Here is a 19434-nt window from a genome sequence, read left to right as displayed (position 1 = left end):
TCCAATCTGTTCACTTATCAAAACCAACCTGACAGGTTGCTAGTGTACACTTCACACACAACATAAAAATGCAAAAGGTAGAATAAATAGAATTTAGGTTGGCTTTGAGATATTTTTTCTTCTTTCATTTAAGACAATCAAGATAAATAAAGTTTTTCATTAAATAACTGAATGAATACAAGACTTACATAGGATACTGTGCTCGGAATATTTCATCTTTGTATACCTCCATTTGAAAGAATATTTTAATACAAAAAATGTTAAATAGCTCATTTTTACCAAGTCTTACTATACAACAAACACTCTTTTTTTTTTTTAAGATTTTATTTATTTATTTATTTGACAGACAGAGATCACAAGTAGGCAGAGAGGGAGGCAGAGAGAGAGAGAGAGAGAGAGGAGGAAGCAGGCTCCCTACAGAGCAGAGAGCCTGATGTGGGGCTCGATCCCAGAACCGTGGGATCATGACCTGAGCCGAAGGCAGAGGCTTTAACCCACTGAGTCACCCAGGTGCCCCAACAAACACTCTTTTAAGTACTTGAAGATTTAACTCATTTAATCTTTATAGAACCTTATGAGTTATTTTCTATCATTATACCTGTTATAATAATATAAACTGAGAAACAGAGAGGATGAATAATTTGCTTAGAGCCACATAGCTAGTCAGTGACAGAACTTATATTCAAATCCAAACTATCTAGCCTGTAAGAGATAGAGACAGTGATTTAAAAAAACAAAAAACAAAAAAAAACAAAAGAGGGAAAAGAGGGAAGCCAAAAGAATCCTAGCTTATTTCTCATATTTCAACATCTTAAAAATGTTGAAATTATTGTATTCATATTTTCACTGATTTATACCCTCTCACCCCCTCTAGAAAGTAAACATCATGGGAGCACAAGGACTCCTTGTCTGCCTTGTTCACTGCCAATCCCTTGTATGAAGCACATCACTGGCACTAGGTGGGTAGCCAATACATATCTGTTAAATGAGTGAATAAATCAAGCTAAGGAGATCAAAGAAGGGCACTTTGAGCTCAACTTGTTACAAACATCAAGAATGTTGGAGTTTACGGGACGCCTGGGTGGCTCAGTTGGTTAAGCAGCTGCCTTCGGCTCAGGTCATGATCCCAGCGTCCTGGGATGGAGTCCCACATTGGGCTCCTTGCTCAGCAGGGAGCCTGCTTCTCCCTCTGCCTCTGCCTGCCATTCTGTCTGCCTGTGCTCGTTCTCTCCCCCTCTCTCTCTGATAAATAAATAAAATCTTTAAAAAAAAAAAAAAGAATGTTGGAGTTTACTATGGAAAACAGATTCCTGCAAGTTCTGAGGAGAATAATACTACAAAGAAAGCAATGTTTAAGGCTAGTTAAATTGTGAAGGTCTCAATAGACAGGGGAGCAAACAGAAGACTCTCACCAAGAAACATTCTTTAGCAATTGTGGTTTGAGATCACTGATTAATACTGATCTGCAATTTCTTCTTGCAAATCTGTAATGGGTCAGGTTTTAACACTATATTACATAAGCTCTTTCCTTGATAGGAACTAAATGCTTGTGTAAGGAAGATGACTCCTTTCCAGTAAGTAAAAATTCTCAAAGGCTGATATGCTGTGCTTTCAATTCCTAGGCTTCTGCACAAGGTAGGCAACTTTGGTGTTAAATTGTGCACTTCCAACTTCATAACTCAATATATTAAAAAACTACTTGCAGTCTTCAAATTGATTATTCCATCATGAAATCAATGTAACAAAATTCTATTTCATAACAACAATGACAAAAACATTGATTAGAAAATGAATTGGTCGGGGCACCTGAGTGGCTCAGTGGGTTAAACCTCTGCCTTTGGCTCAGGGCATGATCCCAGGGTCCTGGGATTGAGCCCCACATCAGGCTCTCTGCTCAGCAGGGAGCCTGCTTCCCCCTTCTCTCTGCCTGCTGTTCTGCCTGTTTGTGATCTCTCTCTCTCTCTCTCTGTCAAATAAATAAATGAAATCTTAAAAAAATAAATAAAATGAACTGGTCAATACTACCTATGCTTCTGACAGAGAACAAAAAGAAAGTGGCTGAAGAGACCAACAAAATTACCTTCCCAGTATGAAAGCTAGAGAGCTATAGATAAGACACATTCTGAGTGAATTGAAATGCCACCCATGCTTTTTCAATATAATGCTATTAATGTTAAAAGGACACTGGACAAATATGTATTTTCTCCTACTCAATAACTGTTATTCAGTGAGTCGTCAATTATAAACAATGAATGCTAATCCTTATTTTGAGAACCCAAACACCAAAAACCTACTTTTGGCTTGCAACAGTTCTATTTATCTGAGCGATGATGGGCATTTATACAAATATGTGGTTACTCTTGTGTTGGCTGACAATGAATATTAAGATTTTCCACAACATAAGAACACACAAATAATTGACTTTTAAAACCCTCAATGTTCGAATTATTAAACATTACAACAACTCAGTGGATCGCTGAGATGATTAAATAATACACATGAAAATAAAGATTGAAAAAGATCAGTAGAGTGCAATTAGTAACAGCATCTAACAACTTTACCAACTTAATAATAACAACTACCCTTTTCTGAGAAGAATGTGGAGAAGACCTCATTGACAAGGGATATTTACATAACAAATGTATTCATAAGAACTATTTTACCCTTACCTACTTATTTCAGTTTGCTGCCATTCAAAACACCTTAATGGGATCTCCCACTTTTTATTTTAAATGAGTCAAGAAGCTCATTGTAAAAATCTTGAAAGTTGAGTGTGATCTTTAAAAAATTATGTATACTAGAAAGTAATTTTAAATTAAACCTCAAGAAATTACAGTTTCTTAAAACTTTGGAAGAAAAACACTTCTAGTAAAGAAAAATTGCAGTAGAATCCTTCAATTTCACTAATAGTTAACAAATACAAATTTAAATGATTTAACTTAAGGTTATAAGAGTTAATGAAAGGAATATATTAATATTAACCCATCTTGAGAGTTGCCAATCATTTGATTCAAGCTTTAGCTTTCACACTGCATTTCAATACATACAATCAACTGAAAAAATGTAGAAATGGAGTTAGTAGAACTCATTATTAGATTAAGTAATAGAAGGTAGATAATTTTAAAAGAAATTTAAAGACAGACTATGAGTGAATTCAGTCAGACAGTATTTAGAGCAATCAAAATGCAAAACTTAGTGCAATACAATATTTCCTTTGCATTTAAAGCAGTCATTTTCAAACTTATGCAACAGGATGAATATGTAAAACACATACACAGTATTATGAGTTTTTTTTCATTAATGAAGAAACCAAGCCTCCAAAACTCTTTCCCATTCCCAAAACCTTCCACAAGTTAGTCAGAAAAATAGTATTAGAACTCATAGCTTCCATGCTCTTTTTTTTTTTCATTTTATAATACACAACCACACCTTGGGAATAAAATTACCTGAGGGTGTTGTGGCTTTGAAATCCTTGGAGGACAGCGGGGCACACTGTTTTTCTGTTTAAAAAAAGAGGCTGGGTTGTCTACTTAGGGATTCACTGCATTAAACTAATCCCACCACAGATTCTGTGTAAGACACCAGTTGTGGTAAGCATCCGCTAGCTCCTCCATCATCAGGCCACTGCCCACTGGGGATCATACCACTGTATTTAACAGCAGCACCTATCATGCAGTGATATCATTAATAATAAACTAAAGATATTATTTTTACATGGGTGGAGATTTTTTGCTTCAATGACTTATATGGACCATGTTAAGCAGACTGCATAGTGGAACTTATTAACAAGTAACTTCAAAAGGTAGGAAAAAATCTTAAGCTATACCCTGTACACAACATGGCCACAAATTAGTTGGGGGGCACTACATATTTTTAACAAAAGCCACATGGAGGCAACAACCAAAAGAGAATTATGGGAGGCAGAGAATACAAGAACTGTCAAGTTGCCCTCATGTATTACATACCAGTCTTTATATGCATTTTGCACATTTCCATTTTTACTAACTTCTGATGGATGGATTCAAACAACAGAATTGCAGATATACTTATATTCCTACTGAGATATCTATAATCCACGTTAGAAGCGATCTGATAGAGAGGCTTGATATGTGAGTGGTAATTAGGTAACAAACTAAATAACAAGTACTTCACACCAAATTCAGAGGAATCCTAAAAAAATAACCTTGCTGTGATGCACAACAAATACAGACAACTTTCAAATGAATCATAGAGGGCTCAATTTCTGGAGAAAAATTATGTGCATAGAATTACAGCAAATTACTTTCAATGATAACTTTCTGTGAAATACAAGTTCAAAAGTAGCCAAATTCAGCGTCAAAAAGTAGAATGATGCCAAGGGCTGAGAGAAGGAGATGGAGAGCTGCTGTTCAATGAGTATAAAGTTACAGTTATAGAAGATTAGAAAAAAGGTTAAAAAAAAAAAAAAAGGCGCTGTAAGGGCGCCTGGGTGGCTGAGTGGGTTAAAGCCTCTGCCTTCGGCACCAGTCATGGTCATGATCTCAGCCAAAGCTGGATGGAGGCCTGTATCAGGCTCTCTGCTCAGCATGGAGCCTGCTTCCCTTCCTCTCTCTCTCTCTCTCTGCCTGCCTCTCTGCCTACCTGTCTGTCAAATAAATAAATAAAATCTTAAAAAAAAAAAAAAAAGATCTACTGTAAGACACTGCACTTAGAGGGAACTGTACGATACACTTAAAATTTTGTTCGGAGGGTAAATCTCATGTTATGTGTTTTTTGCTACAATAAAAATCAGTCAATCAGAAAATGAGAATAGGATATACAAGAGGTAAGATGATTCAGGGGCACCTGGCTGGCTCAATTGGTTAAACAGTGGACTCAGCTCAGACCATGATCTCGGGGTCCTAGGATGAAGTTCCAGGATGGAGTCCGGCACAGTCTGCCTTCCTCTCTGCTCCTCCCTCCGCACTCACGCGCACCCGCTCTCTCTCTCCCTCTCTTTCTAACAAAATCTTAAAAAGAAAAAAGATGATTCAGAATATGCCTAGGAATCCTGAAAATTTTTTACTAGAAAAACCAAAAGATCAAAAAAATCTCCAAAGTATCTTTTTAAAAAGACTTTTATTTATTTATTTGAGAGAGAGAGAGAGAAAGACTGAGCAGCGGTGGAGGAAGAGGGAGAGGGAGAAGCAGACTCCCCATTGAGCAGGGAGCCCAAGGCAGGGCTCCATTCCAAGACCCTGGGTTCATGACCTGAGCCGAAGGCAGACACTTAACCAACTGAGGCACAGACACTTACATGAATGAGCTACCCAGGCACACTGCCCCTATCCAAGTTTGATAACATTCACTAAAAGAAACTTCCAATATTAAACACTAAAAATAAAAGAATAAGAATTCCCACAGCCAGGGGTCTTTAAGACTGACAAAGGATATACTCCAAAATTATGCTTTTCTCTCTTAACCATAGTAAGTCTGGCTTTTCTAACACTTCTAATTCTCAAAGCATTTTAAAAAATAAACCACCAAACAGAGAAATCCTCTATCAAAAATCAGTAAAGATTTTTTTGAGCACCTCATCTATGACAAGTAGTCCTCTAAGTCATACAGGAGTGAACACAACAGATAGTAAAACTAAGTAAACTAAGATATTTTCAGATGACAAAGCTCTGTAGGCAGTATTTAAGGTGACTGAATAAAATACTGGTGTGGGGATAGAGGATAAAGGATCTATTTGAGATAGGGTGAACAGGAAAGTTTTCTCTTATGGAAGTAATATCTACAAAAATTGAATTTCAATTCAATGGACTCTGAAGTTAATAAATTTCAAAATTTAAAACTAAAAATTATATGGAATTACATGATCTGGAAAAATGTATCTTAAAAATACCCAGAAATCAAGAAGTCATGCTATATTTGCAACTTCTGATTGAGTCTAGAATTATTGCAACATAAAAAGTTTAAGAAAAACCCCCGTGTAACTATTACTGTATTTAACAATAAGACATCGTGTACTTCATTTAAGATACTTTCCATTTTGTCGAAAAACCTACCCTATGTATGTAAAATCATAAGAGGACTTAGGAAAACAAATCTCTAGGGCAGAAAAGTGTTTTTCTACAAACATGCAGATTAGGTATTTTAAAAAGACAGCAACAGAAAAGCAAGTATAAATACAATTTGGGGAATATTTTATTCTAATCCAGGGATACTGCTCAAGAAAGAAAATTCAATGACAGGAGTCAGTATAGAACAGAGAAATTTCCCTTCATGTTACCTGTTTAAAATAGCTAAAAAGGCATAAAATACATAAATCTTATATTTAAGTGCAACTTCTCTGTTCTACAGAAATAACTGAAATCAGGAAAGACAAAAAGAATGCAGTCCCACTGTACGTGGAGAAAGGAGAAGACAGGGGTGGGAAGTTACCTTAAACTATCTCATAACCTTTCACTGAACTTGCTTTACGGACTGCAAGTATAATTAAAATCATCTCACTTTAAAATCCATACATCGATTAATACAATGTACTACTTCCAAATAAGAAACTTAGTCCCTCGATCTAAAAATATTGTAATGGCTGTTGCTCCAAAGACTCCATGATGGGCTCTCGTTAAAGATGGAAGGTTATGCACATGCATTTATCTCTGTTCTCTCCTGAAGCCCCACAGCCATGGACTGAATTGTGTCCCTCTTCCTCAAATTCCTCTGTGGAAGCACTAACTCTTAAGGTGATGGTATCAGAGATGCCTCTGAAAGACAATTAGGGTTCAGATGCAGTCATGATGGTAGGGGTCCTCATGATGAGATTAATGCCCTCATAAGAAGAGACACCCGCGCTCTGTCTTCTCCAGGTGAGGCCACCTTGAGAAGGTGCTATTTGAAAGCCAGGAAGAGAGATCTCACCAGAAACCAATCACACTGACACTCTGATCTTAGACTTTCAGGCTCCAGAACTGTGAAGGAATATTTCTCTTATTTACATCACTGGTCTATGGTATTTTGTTATGGCAGCTTGAGCAGATTAATACACCCACTAAAATGGTTATAAAAGGATTTTTCAAAAAGCCTAAACCCATAAGGACAAAGAGAATAGGAAAGATGAAAGCAACATTTTGGATACGAAAATAGCAGAGAGGTTAGTGGTAACTGATTTAGCAAACTCTAGAATCTTAAAGCAAGTGCAGGAAAAATGAAAAAGCAACTAAATGACAACAGAACCTCCAACAGGCTCAGGAATTGGTGGGTGCCAGGTGCTTCTAGAAGTGGAGTAAACATGGGAGTGTACACAGAAGGCCTGGTAAAAGTATGTTAAAGAGCACTGAGGACCCCCCCACCCCGATCCCACTAATGTGGGCACCACACTGGGTGTTTGCTCACTGCAAAGAGTGAGGGAGTGTGTCAAGGTTGGGGCAGGAGCGAGGGAGCGAGGCCGTCACACCAGGCCCAGCTGCAGGCTCATGGAGATCATGCAGAAGCAGAAGCTTACGCCCTGAATGCTGAAGGTCCTCAGACCTTATCCCTACTTGGCTTCCAAAATGCTGAGAGGCAGACATGTATCTTCCAAGTAGAAACTGGACATTCTTAACTGGGGACTCTGCCTAGCTCAGGGGAGAGAGTCAACAGAATAGCCTCACAAGAGCACGCTGGGCTGACGCCCACAGTTTCAAGCCCCACCCACAAGTGCAGAGCTGCGGGCAGCTTTCTATGGCCCCATTCTTACATAGGAGCAGATGGCCAAGGAAGTCCTCTAACCTAAAAGACAGACAAAAGCAAATTAACAAAAACGGCCACCTGAAAGAAACAGAACTAAAAAGAGAATCTATGAAAGAATAGACACCAATAAAAAAAGAAACATTTAGGAATTAAAATTACAAGTCACAAATGAAAACAAAACAACCTTCATAAAAGGGCTGGATGGTAAAACTGATAGGGTCAAAAGCCAAAAATACAAAATGAGAGAAAATAAGAAAATGAGAGGGACAGTCTCAGGGGTACACCTGACTAGAAAAAGAAAACTGAGTGGAGGATATTATTATATAAATAATTCCCAAAATTTTCCCAAAGTTCAAAGCTCAGTGTAATGTATAAGAATATATGCTCCAAGGCATGGTATCATGAAATTTTTGACCAGGAGAGCCAAAGAGAGGATCCTAAATGCTCAAAAAAGGAAAAAAAGGCTGATCAAAGAAACAAACAACAATCTAGGTAGCTTCAGGTTTCTCAATAGCAGTGCAGGAATCCAGAATATGAAGGAGAAATTATTTTTAAATTCTCACATGAAATTATTTCTAACCTAGAATCTGATACCTACTGAAAGGGAGATAAATGTAATGCAAGCTGCAAGATTTTCCAAAATGACCCCGGGAGCTCACCCTGGGCTGCCTGGAGAAGGACCTAGCTAAGACACCCCCTACAACTACATCCCCAAGGGAGTTGCTAGACCTAAACTCAACTTCCCATGACACTGGTAGCTTCCGCTGTTTAGTAGGAGGGCCTGTAACTTCCCCTGGGGCCCAAAGTCTCCTAGGGCTAAACAGCAATGATCTATAAACAGCTCCTATAAACATCCAAGAGACACTCAATTCCAGTACTCAAACAGCCTAGATCATAAGCAGTTTCTTTTATTTCTTCACTGATAAGTTCATATTTGTGCTTGTACTTCAGGAATGGAGAGGCATCAGGGATTTTCCAAGCACACTTTTCTGTGAGATAATTAGAGTGGTGGACGTGTGCCCGCTGCTGAACCCCTGGTTTTGTGTTTCTCCTTTCTGCAATAAAGTCATGCTAAATGACCTGTTGTTCTAAGCCATGGTACCTGCAAGGCTGTCCACCTGAAGATTTCACCCTCCTTCATAAAAAGAAAGGAACCCATCTTTCACAGTAACAGTCAAAAAAATTTGCCTAGGTGGCTCAGTGACTTAAAGCCTCTGCCTTCGGCTCAGGTCATGATCCCAGGGTCCTGGGATTGAGCCCTGCGTGGGGCTCTGCTCAGCGGGGAGCCTGCTTCCCCATCTCTCTGCCTACTTGTGATCTCTGTCTGTCAAATGAATAAAAAAATCGTAAAAAAAAAAAAAAAGAAAAGAAAAGAAAAAGTTAGTTTGAGAAAGAAAGATGCCTTGAGATTCAGAAAACAGCAGTTCCATCCCAAAGAACTAGAAAGATACCTCAGACAACATGAGTGGAAAAATAAAAAGGACAGCTATGCGGCTGGCCTAGGGAGCAACTACCATGGATTAATGGATTAATGCAAGCCAGAAAGTTCCGGAAGAGCTATCTGAAAGAAGATGAAACTGTCAGAATATCTGATGCCTTCAATGATATTGAAGGGAGATTCAGAAAAACATTTTAGCAATAGGGGATGAATGTGGGATGAAAATCTACAAAAGGAAACAAAATATAGACAATTATTAACTCAGTTGGAGGTGGAGGAAAAGAAGTCTTCAAGAAAAGAAATCACAGCATACCATATGACTCATCTTAAATACTGTGGTCACAGTCCATACAAGATAATACTGATCTAATCAAATTGTGACAGAACTATACTGGAGGGACTTAGAAAGCACACACGTATGGGCAATGGTGGTGAACTTTAGAGAATGAAAGCCTCATTTTCTTTTGTGGAAGTCAAAAGATAGATCTAAATGTGGAAAAAAAGGAGGGGCACATACTGCAAGCACATCATTTAGAGGCACAGGTAAATGCCAAAAAAAGTTTTTTTTTTAATGTGAGAGTGAGAAATGGAGTTGAACTAGTATGATGGAAGGGAGATGCTGTTTTTAATTAACATTTTAACTATCTGACCCTTAAATACATGCCTGTATTAGGTTAATAAAAAATAAATTTAAAAATAAGATTACTAAATAAAAGCATTATTGTTAACGATGGGAAAAACAGGAATTTGATGGGATGAAAAAATAAGTGATTGTCCAAAGGGACATTATAAAGAGAATTCAAATCATCAATTTATTAGTCTAATGCTTCAATAAGAAAGCTACCACCCAAACAACCATTACAAAACCCAAATAACAAAATAAAGTCAAGAAACTTATTTTAATATTGGATAAAGGAAGGATACCTGAGGAACGTTAAAATTACCGAATAAAGCTTATTATATGTAAAAATTATAGGTTAAAGACCCCTAAGCAGTCTAATAGGAAGATGAAGTCACACACAAATAACCCCTGGTGGAATTGAGAAGCAAAGAGTAGTTACAAAGAGGTTTTTCCTTTGATTAAGGGAATCAAGAAACATTCCATCGAAGAGGTATGAGTTAATATCTAAGCTTCAAAGATTTAGACATACCAATGTGGGGGGGGGGTTTCAGAGTCTCCCCTCTGGGTGAACCACCGTAAGTAAAGGATAAAAATAAGAGCTCAGCATGTTTACAACTATAAGCAGCTTGGTTTGGTTGAAATATAGAAAAGAAAACAAGAAATAATATTGTAGACTAAAAATAACTTCATACAGCCAGATCCTGGATTTGCCTTCAATGTCATGCTAGGAATCTGGATTTTGTTCAGAAGGAAACAGTGTTCTTGGGAGTGCAGGGGTGGGGACCAGAGGTCCCAGGACAATGGTCTTGAGTACAGCTGCTCCACTTGGGAGATGCTGAACCCACCAACAGCAGGGAGTGTGAGAATGGAAACGGGGACAGGTAACTAAAACCCACATGGATAAAACTGAGTCAATTTTCTCTTTTATTTTAATAGCACTTTTACCAAACAGCCTATTCAAATAGTTTTTCCTGGTTTCAGTAAAAATACCTGTGGATTTGTTTGATGCTCTCCTTCGAATTTCTGTCACCATCAGTCGTGAGACTTGGGTTGTGAACTGCAGAAGGTCAGAAAATTTTTCTGTCATCGTATTTGGCGGAGCATTTCCAAAAACCTGTGGATGAAAAAAAAAAAAGCCACAATTTTAATGAAGCATTGCCAACTACTGACTTTCATTCTGTATATTTCAAAGTATGGTATGACTTGAAAATCAAGTCAAAAAAGTATTCTTATACAGATACTTTGAATCTGAGTATGTTTAAAATACAACTCTTTCAATAAATCATATCTAGCCACATTTCCTAGTACATATTACACAATCTTTTGAATTAATGATTAAATAAATGAAATAAAAGCCAAAGTATAATTATCTGTGTGTAAAATCTGAATCCATCTTACTGGTAAACTTTAGAAAGCATGTTTCTTTGAAGAGATCTAAATTAAGAATTTAGAGAAAGAGAAGCCTAAGTGGTTTAGTGGGTTAAGTTTCAGACTCTTGGTTTAGGCTCAGGTCATGATCCATGGATCCTGAGGTGGAGCTGAGCGGTGCCCCACCCTGAGTATGGCTCTGCACTCAGCAGAAAGTCTGCCTGAAGATTCTCACATTCACTCACCCCCACTCACATTCAAATGTGTGCTCTCTCTTTAAAATAAGTAAATACATCTAAAAAAAAAAAAATTAGAGAAAAATGTAAGGTTCCATGATGGTACACAGATACATCAGATGGTGAAGAGCAGGGATTCATCTATAGTTAAGTCCTAGACTGAATACAGAATTACTAAACTCATGCTATAGCTCAGAATTTCTAAACTGTACAATTTCCAAAATAGTACTGTTAGGAAAAAGATTAAAGAAAATGAATAATGAGGGTCATGAAATATACTTGTTTTAATTAAAAAACTAAGACAAATGAACTTTAGAATAAATCTTTTAAAAAAAAGTTTTTATTTATTTAGAGAGCGAGAATGCGCATTCAAGTGGGGAAGGGGAGGGAGGGAGAGGGAGAATCTCAAGCAGACTTTCTCTGAGCATGGAGCCCTACATGGGGCAGGGCTCCATCTGAAGACCACTGATCATGCATGACCTGAGCCTAAACCAAGAGCTGGAAGCTTAACCCACTGAGCCATGAGGCACCCCTAGAATACATACTTCTTTAAGATAAATCAGTGTGGACTCAGCAAAGAGGACAAAGAAATGAAACCTGGAACAACAGTCTTAGAAAAAGAAATGGCTATATAACTGGATGTATCCTGAAATATTATTTTGAAAAATGTTCTTTTATGCTAAAAGGAAATCCGGTCTTCTAAAACTATTATGACAGCTCTCTATTATAATACTCATCACACAGTATCTTGTATTCTTATTATCTATTCAAATGTTACTCAAAAGGAGGGAATATATCTTACTCATCTTCGTATTCTATTTTACCTTAATTTATGGAGATATCCCCTAAATATGTTTGTTTATATCCTGTTTCCTACACCCACAACAACAAATTCTAGAGAACACTTAAGTAGAACTGAAGGCTAAATAAATTGTAACATGAGAATACAAAATTATGAAAGAAAACAAAAACAAGGAAATAAATCAGGCTAGGGAATAGATGGGGGGAAAAAAAACACAAAATCTAAGACCAAAAGACCAGTTCTGTATTTGCCATGTTTGGGTCATAAATTTTGGCTCAAATATACAAAAGAGAAGAACTACTCTACTACATGGTTCACAATGTCCTTAGGTAAGAAAAAATATATATCTAAGGAAGTATCTCCATTTTTATACTACAACATAAAAATTTCTTTCCAAGGATCCTCAAGAAAAGGATACAGCTTATAATGTAATTTCCTTATAACAAATATATTTCTTACATTCTTACAACACATACTATATTCCTTATAATACCAAACAAACAAATCAATTCTACAGGGTATACTTTTGTTTGGCTATCTAAGGACTGTTCATTAACTTTACATAGGAGTAATTTTACATGATCTCAAAGAATAAACTGGACTTTTCAAGACCTCAATAAATTGGGTTTTTTTGGCTGAGATACTGATAAATGTTATGTGTTTATAACTCAACTGGGTCATTTGTTAGTAAGACCCATATTCTTTAACAAACAAATTGGAGGCAGACTAGAAACTGAGAAGCCTAATAATGACAAAGGCTTGAATAACCATTCTACTACCAACTCAGAAATGTGAGTATATAACTGTTATTTATAAAACCATCGTGGGGGTGCCTGGGTGGCTCAGTTGGTTAAGCAGCTGCCTTCGGCTCAGGTCATGATCCCAGCACCCTGGGATGGAGTCCCACATCGGGCTCCTTGCTCGGCAGGGAGCCTGCTTCTCCCTCTGCCTCTGCCTGCCATTCTGTCTGCCTGTGCTTGCTCTCTCTCCCTCTCTCTGACAAATAAATAAAATCTTAAAAAAGAAAAAAAAGAATTATTTTATTCTGAAGAGTTATAAGGACAACTTCATAAAACAAAAAGATCGTTTCTTAGACAGTATATGGATATAGTTATTGAAGCAGTCTCCACCCTAGGTGAATAATACATTATTAAAAATGCAACTAACGTGGGGCACCTGGGTGGCTCAGTCGGCTAAATGCCCAAAACGATTTCTGCTCAGGTCATGATCTCAGGGTTGTGAGATGAGGGCCTGCACTGGGCTCCACACTGGGCGTGGAGCCTGCATAAGATTCTCTCTCTCCTTCTGTCCCTTTACCACCCTCCCACTCTGCTTTGAAAGAAAGAAAAGAATCTAAATTTTCATACAAATCCTAACATTTAACTGCTTTATTGACATGAGAAACTTTTTTCAAAAGATATGCCTTCCTTGAACTGACCAAATCACTATTACAGAAAAAGAGTTATGTCCTATTTGCTAATTTGAAACGAACAACTATTGCTTCTTTGACATAAACAACTTTTAGTCTAGTGATTCATTCTTTTCATTTATTCACTCATAAATATTTATTGATCTGTATATATGCCAGGCAACATCTGGAGTCATGAATACAAAGGTAAACAGAGAGTGGTGAATACCAAAGTACATGAATCAAAGAGGATTCCTGTGCTTGTGGAGTTCATATTTTAGTACAGGAGACAAACATTAGACAAATTAAGAATAGAAATTACATTAGTGATATGTTCTAAAGGAAGTAAACAGGGTAACTAGAAGGGAATGCCTATTGTGGGGACAGGCTATCCAAGAAGGTCTCCCTGAGATGACACTGCCATGAAGGAATGACACTGCATGATGAGACAAAGTCACACAATTCAGACTGCCAAACAAAGAGGGTGCTGGGCACCTCAAAGAGCTGTGCTAAGAGGTGGACATGGACGAGGGACTGGGGTAGGGGAGGAATCCAAAGACTGGTGCAAATGGAATGTATTTTATGAGATGGGAAATGTACAAGATAAGGTGGGAGAAGTACAGGGACTAAAACATGAACTGACATTTAGATAATACTGAACATATAAGGTAGCAAAGAGTAGATTTTTCTGTCATTAACTTCAACAATTAAATCTAAAATATTAGTACATAACCACCTTCTACAAATAGCAATATTACTTAAAAAAGGGCAACATTTCAATCATGTACTTAAATGTGTGCTACAGAGGATGGAGCATGAGCTGGGAGTACGAGGAGGATGAGATTCTCCTCACCCTCAGACACTACTGGTCAAATTTTTCTGGTTCTCCATCTCCCCATTTGCCAAAGGACACAGCTAAGCAAGAGACTGTTCAACTCAGAAGAAATGACTCTAGAACATCTATGTGACCTTCATAACTCAGATTAAAAAAAAAAACAAAAACAGCAATGAGGAACAAATATGCTATCTACCAAATTCAGGAAGAATAACAGTTACCAAACAAAGAACATTTATAATGTGCCTAGCACTATGCAAATACTTGACAGAGAATTATCATTTAAATCTCATAAAATCCTATATAGTGTCCTCATTTTTATAGATAAGGAAATTAAAGCTTAGAAAAGTTAAACAACTAAAGCCAGAAGGTGGTGGAGACAGAACTCAAAATTAGGTCTGTCTGATTCCAAGCATTCCTTTTATCACTCAGTATTATGCTGTCTCATTTAAACTTCGTATGAACCCTAGCACTGTCACTTTACACAGTTTTACCTTAAGAGGGGAACAGCACAGTGAGACTTGATTTCAGAAGAGTCATTTTTAATATCCACCTGAACTACAGAAAATTTTCTGGCATTTCCTCAACTAAATGTTTTTGGCATACTCAGAGAGAACATACTAATAGTGTTATTTTAATGCCAAGTACAGCACGAAAGCTCAATATAGGGATGCCAGGGTGGCTCAGTCAGTTAAGCATCTGCCTTCGGCTCAGGTCATGATCCTAAGGTCCTGAGGCCCCATGTCCGTCCAGCTCCTTGCTCAGCTGGGAGCCTGCTTCTCCCTCTGTCTGCCAATCTCCCTGCTCGTGCTCTCTTTGACAAATAAATAAATAAAAATCTTAAAAAAAAAAAAAAACCAAACAACTCCATATATATTTGTTGCTGAATAAAGCTACTCAAAAATTAAATATGACTAATAACAGAGGTTGTAATTTTTACAAAGTTTTCTAAAATGGTGTCTTTTGTTTCCTAAACATATGTAATATTTAAAAATCAGTGACGTAGTACTGACTATCAGGAGTCCTGGAATAATTTGCTATACATAACATTTTTAAAATTAACAATGAAGATACAATTGTATTACTTCATAGTAAGTGAGTCTTCTTATTAATTAATATAAATTATTAGGAAAACATGTGTATTCTCCCTGTTTCTAAGAAGGACCACCAACTCAAAAGAAACTGAGAACGCTCAGTCCCTTTTTCTCCTTCGGAGTACGCCTGGCTCAGAACATGCACTCTAATCTGCTCTGCAAGGGTCTTGCAACTATTCAGTTTTGCCAATGGCTGGGTAAGAAAATATAACTATTTCAGATGTGAATTTAGCAAATCCTTTCTTGCACAGCCCTAAGCTACACTGTCCAATATCAACTGTACTGGTATTAGGTAATAAGAACTTAACTGTGTATATGTAAACACAAAGCTGTAAAAATGTAAACAGTTCACCTGACTCCTGATCTCACTCTCATTTGATTCTCAACTTGAGCATTCTTTTAAAGCCAACAATTTAAAAGTAAAGGTCACTTGTAAGGGATAAAAAAGAAAAACACTATATTCAACTTAGGTGCTTCTAAATATAAATAATTAAAAAACAAAGGGAGTTTCTAATAGAAGATCTAGTTAGTAAAATTGTATTGTAAAACACACAATGAAGTATGATAACATATACCACAGTAATTAACAATGACAGTTAATTTTTAGATGACTAAAATGTTACTCACTTTTTAATAGTTTAAGCCAAGTATTTGTCAATAAGCTTTTGTTCTTAAGACTAAAAGAATTATTAAGATTATTTATTTTTTTAAGAATTATTTTTAAGAATCCTGGATAAATAGTATTCGGCTTTTCTCAGACTCCATCATCATCTCTGAGATGACAGCAGCAATCTCCTTGCAGGACTGTGATGAAGACCACGGGAGGCAGCTGAAGACCTCAGCATGAGCCCTGGCCCAGAAAAAGGACTCAACACATGCCATTTCTCAACCTGTGTCTCTTAAAGGCAAAAATCACACATTGAAATAACACTACTGAGCACTCTTTAATAATGATTCTGTAGATAGATGCTCATGTCTAACAGCAATATGGTTTATTTGCCATTTAGCAAGAATCAAGCAGTCTCAAAAAATGATAGCACATTTCATTTTTAGCAATCATGGCCGGAACTCTAGAACCATACTGAGCTATTCTTTCACTCTTTTTTCTTTTTTTTTGTTCTTTTCTTTCTTTCTTTCTTTCTTTTTTTTAAAGAGAGGGAGGAAGCTGGGAAGAGACAGAGGGAGGGAGAGAGAGAGAGAAAAAATCTTAAGGAGGCTCCACACCCCAACACAGAGCCCAAAACAGAGCTCGATCTCCCAACCCTGAGATCACGACCTGAGCCAAAATCAAAATTCAGACACTTAACCAGACACCCTTCATCAAAGCTCTTTCTTAGCAGTGGAGAATGTTCATGTATAAATGGTCAAACACTAAAGAAATACAGCTATATATTTCAAACTTAATGGATTGGATATCTTATCTAAGGATAATTTTCTTTTGCTAATGACAATCCAGTGAATACTATGTATTTTTTAAATTGGTCACAATAGTACGGAAAAAAGTTCTTATCTTTTTATTAGTTAAGAGCTAACTGATCTTTATGATATTTAAATCACTCACTGTACTAGAGGTGTAAGGCAAGGCATATATAAGTGCTTTTACTCAGGCAATTAAAAATTTTGACTTGAAAGAATAATGAAACTTCTGACAATATATAACATAAGAGAACTAAGTCACAGTCTAAGCAATAGAGAATCACTAAAGCATCTCAACTCTACTTAACAAACAAATATTTAGATGATTTTTCCAGCCTAAGCCTCACTTGAATTGGCTATAGAAGCCTGACTGATGAAATACATGGGACATATATGTAGGATATTACTTACTAATTTGTGTTAACAGCTGAGAACAACTGCCTTAACTATTCTGAACATTACCATCACTTCGTTAGTGTGTATAAGTCTGAGAGAAGAAAATTACCTCAAACTATGCAGTAGGCCAATAGTACATTGTAACAATGAGATAGAACAAAAATAAAAAGATTAAAAAAGAAACAAACAACTTCCCAGAACTGATTCCAATAAAAATTAATGACTGTTACCTCACCAGGGCTTGAAAAAAAATGGCTGTCTGTAATCTGTTCTCTCTCTCACTTTCACAGCAGCTATTTTAAACCTTTCCCCACCTCTCTGCATGTTCCTACATGAACATCTCCTCTCTCCATCATTCTCAGCCTCTTATTTCATAGATTAAAAAAATGAACAACCTCTAAATGTACTAATGTTTGCACCCGCTCTTCCCATTTACTCAACCCGATGGGTGATGTACGAACTGGTCTCTCTTACTATCCTCCGTCTACCCCTGCCCCTCTGCCACCAGCCCAGCAAAACCTCAATCCCCATAAATAATATATCTTTCTGCCTGATCTGCTTCTACACGCATGCTGCCAAGTGCCTGCAGGAGAAAAATCACACGCCCACATGGCTAAGATCCAGTACAAATTTATCATCTCCAACTTCCACTGGACCCTCAACACCCTTTAATTCTTTCAACATCCCTTTCAACCATCACTCTCATTCTCTTTTGTAATATTCCAAATCATCACAATTTTCTTAAACCCCTTAACTTACTCCAAGGCTCTTAATAGACCACATCTTCTGTTGATGACTATAAGAAATTGAGGTCATCAAGCAAGATCTTATTCAACTTCTCATACCTAACTACAAATCATATTCACACCCAACAAAATGTGCTCTTCTCCGGGTTGAAGTATCCTTCTCCTGGGCAAGGCTCACCTGCGTCCCTGCTCCCCAGTAATCTGACTCCATGCTCTCCTCTCTCAATCACTTCAATCACTTTCACTCTTAAAAATTTCCACATTTCCTCTTCCACTGGTTTCTCCCTTCTCTTTATGTGCCAGAATCTCCTCCATCTTTACATACAAAGCAAAACACAAGAAACACACACACAAAAACCCTTCTTATCATCAAGTTCACATCCATTAATCTCTTTGGTTCTCCTTTCTTTCAAATTTCTACAAGCCCAGTATATTCCTATTGTCTCTCTTCATCTCCCATTCACTTATCAACTCACTGTTTTCTGGTTCTGCCATTCTAGTAACTTACAAACCATCAAATTTCATGAACATTCATCTTATTGGGTCTCTCTCTATGATACATGGTAGTGCTGACTACTTTCTCTTTTCATACATTTATCTTTGGGCTCTATAGCCGCCCCTCTCCTGATTCTTTTTGTACTGCTACTGTCCAACTCCTGTTGTGTACCCTTCAGGTGTTCCTCTCCTTTCATTAGACATTCTTATTCTCCATGGTTGATCCTTAGTTGAGTGCTCTTCTCACTTGGCACTATAAGCCATGAGTACACTCTCTCATCCCCTTCCAGGATTTCAACTACCCCATTCTTGCCAGAGTCCCCAAAGCACATATCCAGCCAAATCTTATACCCGAGCTTCTAACTCTGCTTACTGAATACATTCACTTGGGAAGCTCACAAATAATTCAACTGAATCTATCTTTCTGAGCAAATGGGAAAAACAATTCCCAGTTAGTTTCCCAAATTAGAAACCTAGTAGACACCTTACCTTGCTCCCTTCTACTCTCTTACTCTATTGCTTAAAATACTTCATTGGCTCCTCATGCCTCCCGGAAAAGTGCTGACTTCTAATACAATATACAAACCCATCATGATGTACCTCCGATCAATCTTGACAGTCTTTTTTTTTTGTTCCTCCCTGATATAAAATCAACTTCTTGGGACTCCTTATAGATGTTGGCACATATTAAAATATTTGTTGCTTTTTATCTTGATTCATGCTTTAATCTCTTACTCTAATTATCTTCTTGGTTAATCTGGTCCAGTTAATTCCAGTTGGGCTAATGGTTATCATTTAAGGCCTCAAGAATCACATCATATTGTCTCTCTTTTTTTTTAAGATTTACCTATTTATATGACAGAGAGAAAAAAGAGTATATGCACAC

At 37.2% G+C, this 19434-nt stretch overlaps 1 protein-coding gene across 9 annotated transcripts in view; it reads right to left on the bottom strand.

Moving 5' to 3' along the window:
* The window catches only part of WDFY3 (WD repeat and FYVE domain containing 3), a 274260-nt gene that overhangs the window by 159381 nt on the left and 95445 nt on the right, over positions 1 to 19434 (bottom strand). For all 9 annotated transcript variants that reach the window (XM_082726684.1, XM_082726677.1, XM_082726676.1 and 6 more), the window contains one exon: positions 10743 to 10866. In XM_082726684.1, the coding sequence (XP_082582810.1) occupies positions 10743 to 10866 (124 nt within the window). The remainder of the gene's footprint in view (positions 1 to 10742; positions 10867 to 19434) is intronic.

The sequence above is a fragment of the Mustela nivalis genome, assembly GCF_964662115.1.
Source record: "Mustela nivalis genome assembly, chromosome: 4".
Classification (NCBI taxonomy): Eukaryota; Metazoa; Chordata; class Mammalia; order Carnivora; family Mustelidae; genus Mustela; species Mustela nivalis.
Note: the sequence above shows the minus strand (reverse complement) of the source record. Positions and strands in the feature narration are given on the sequence as shown.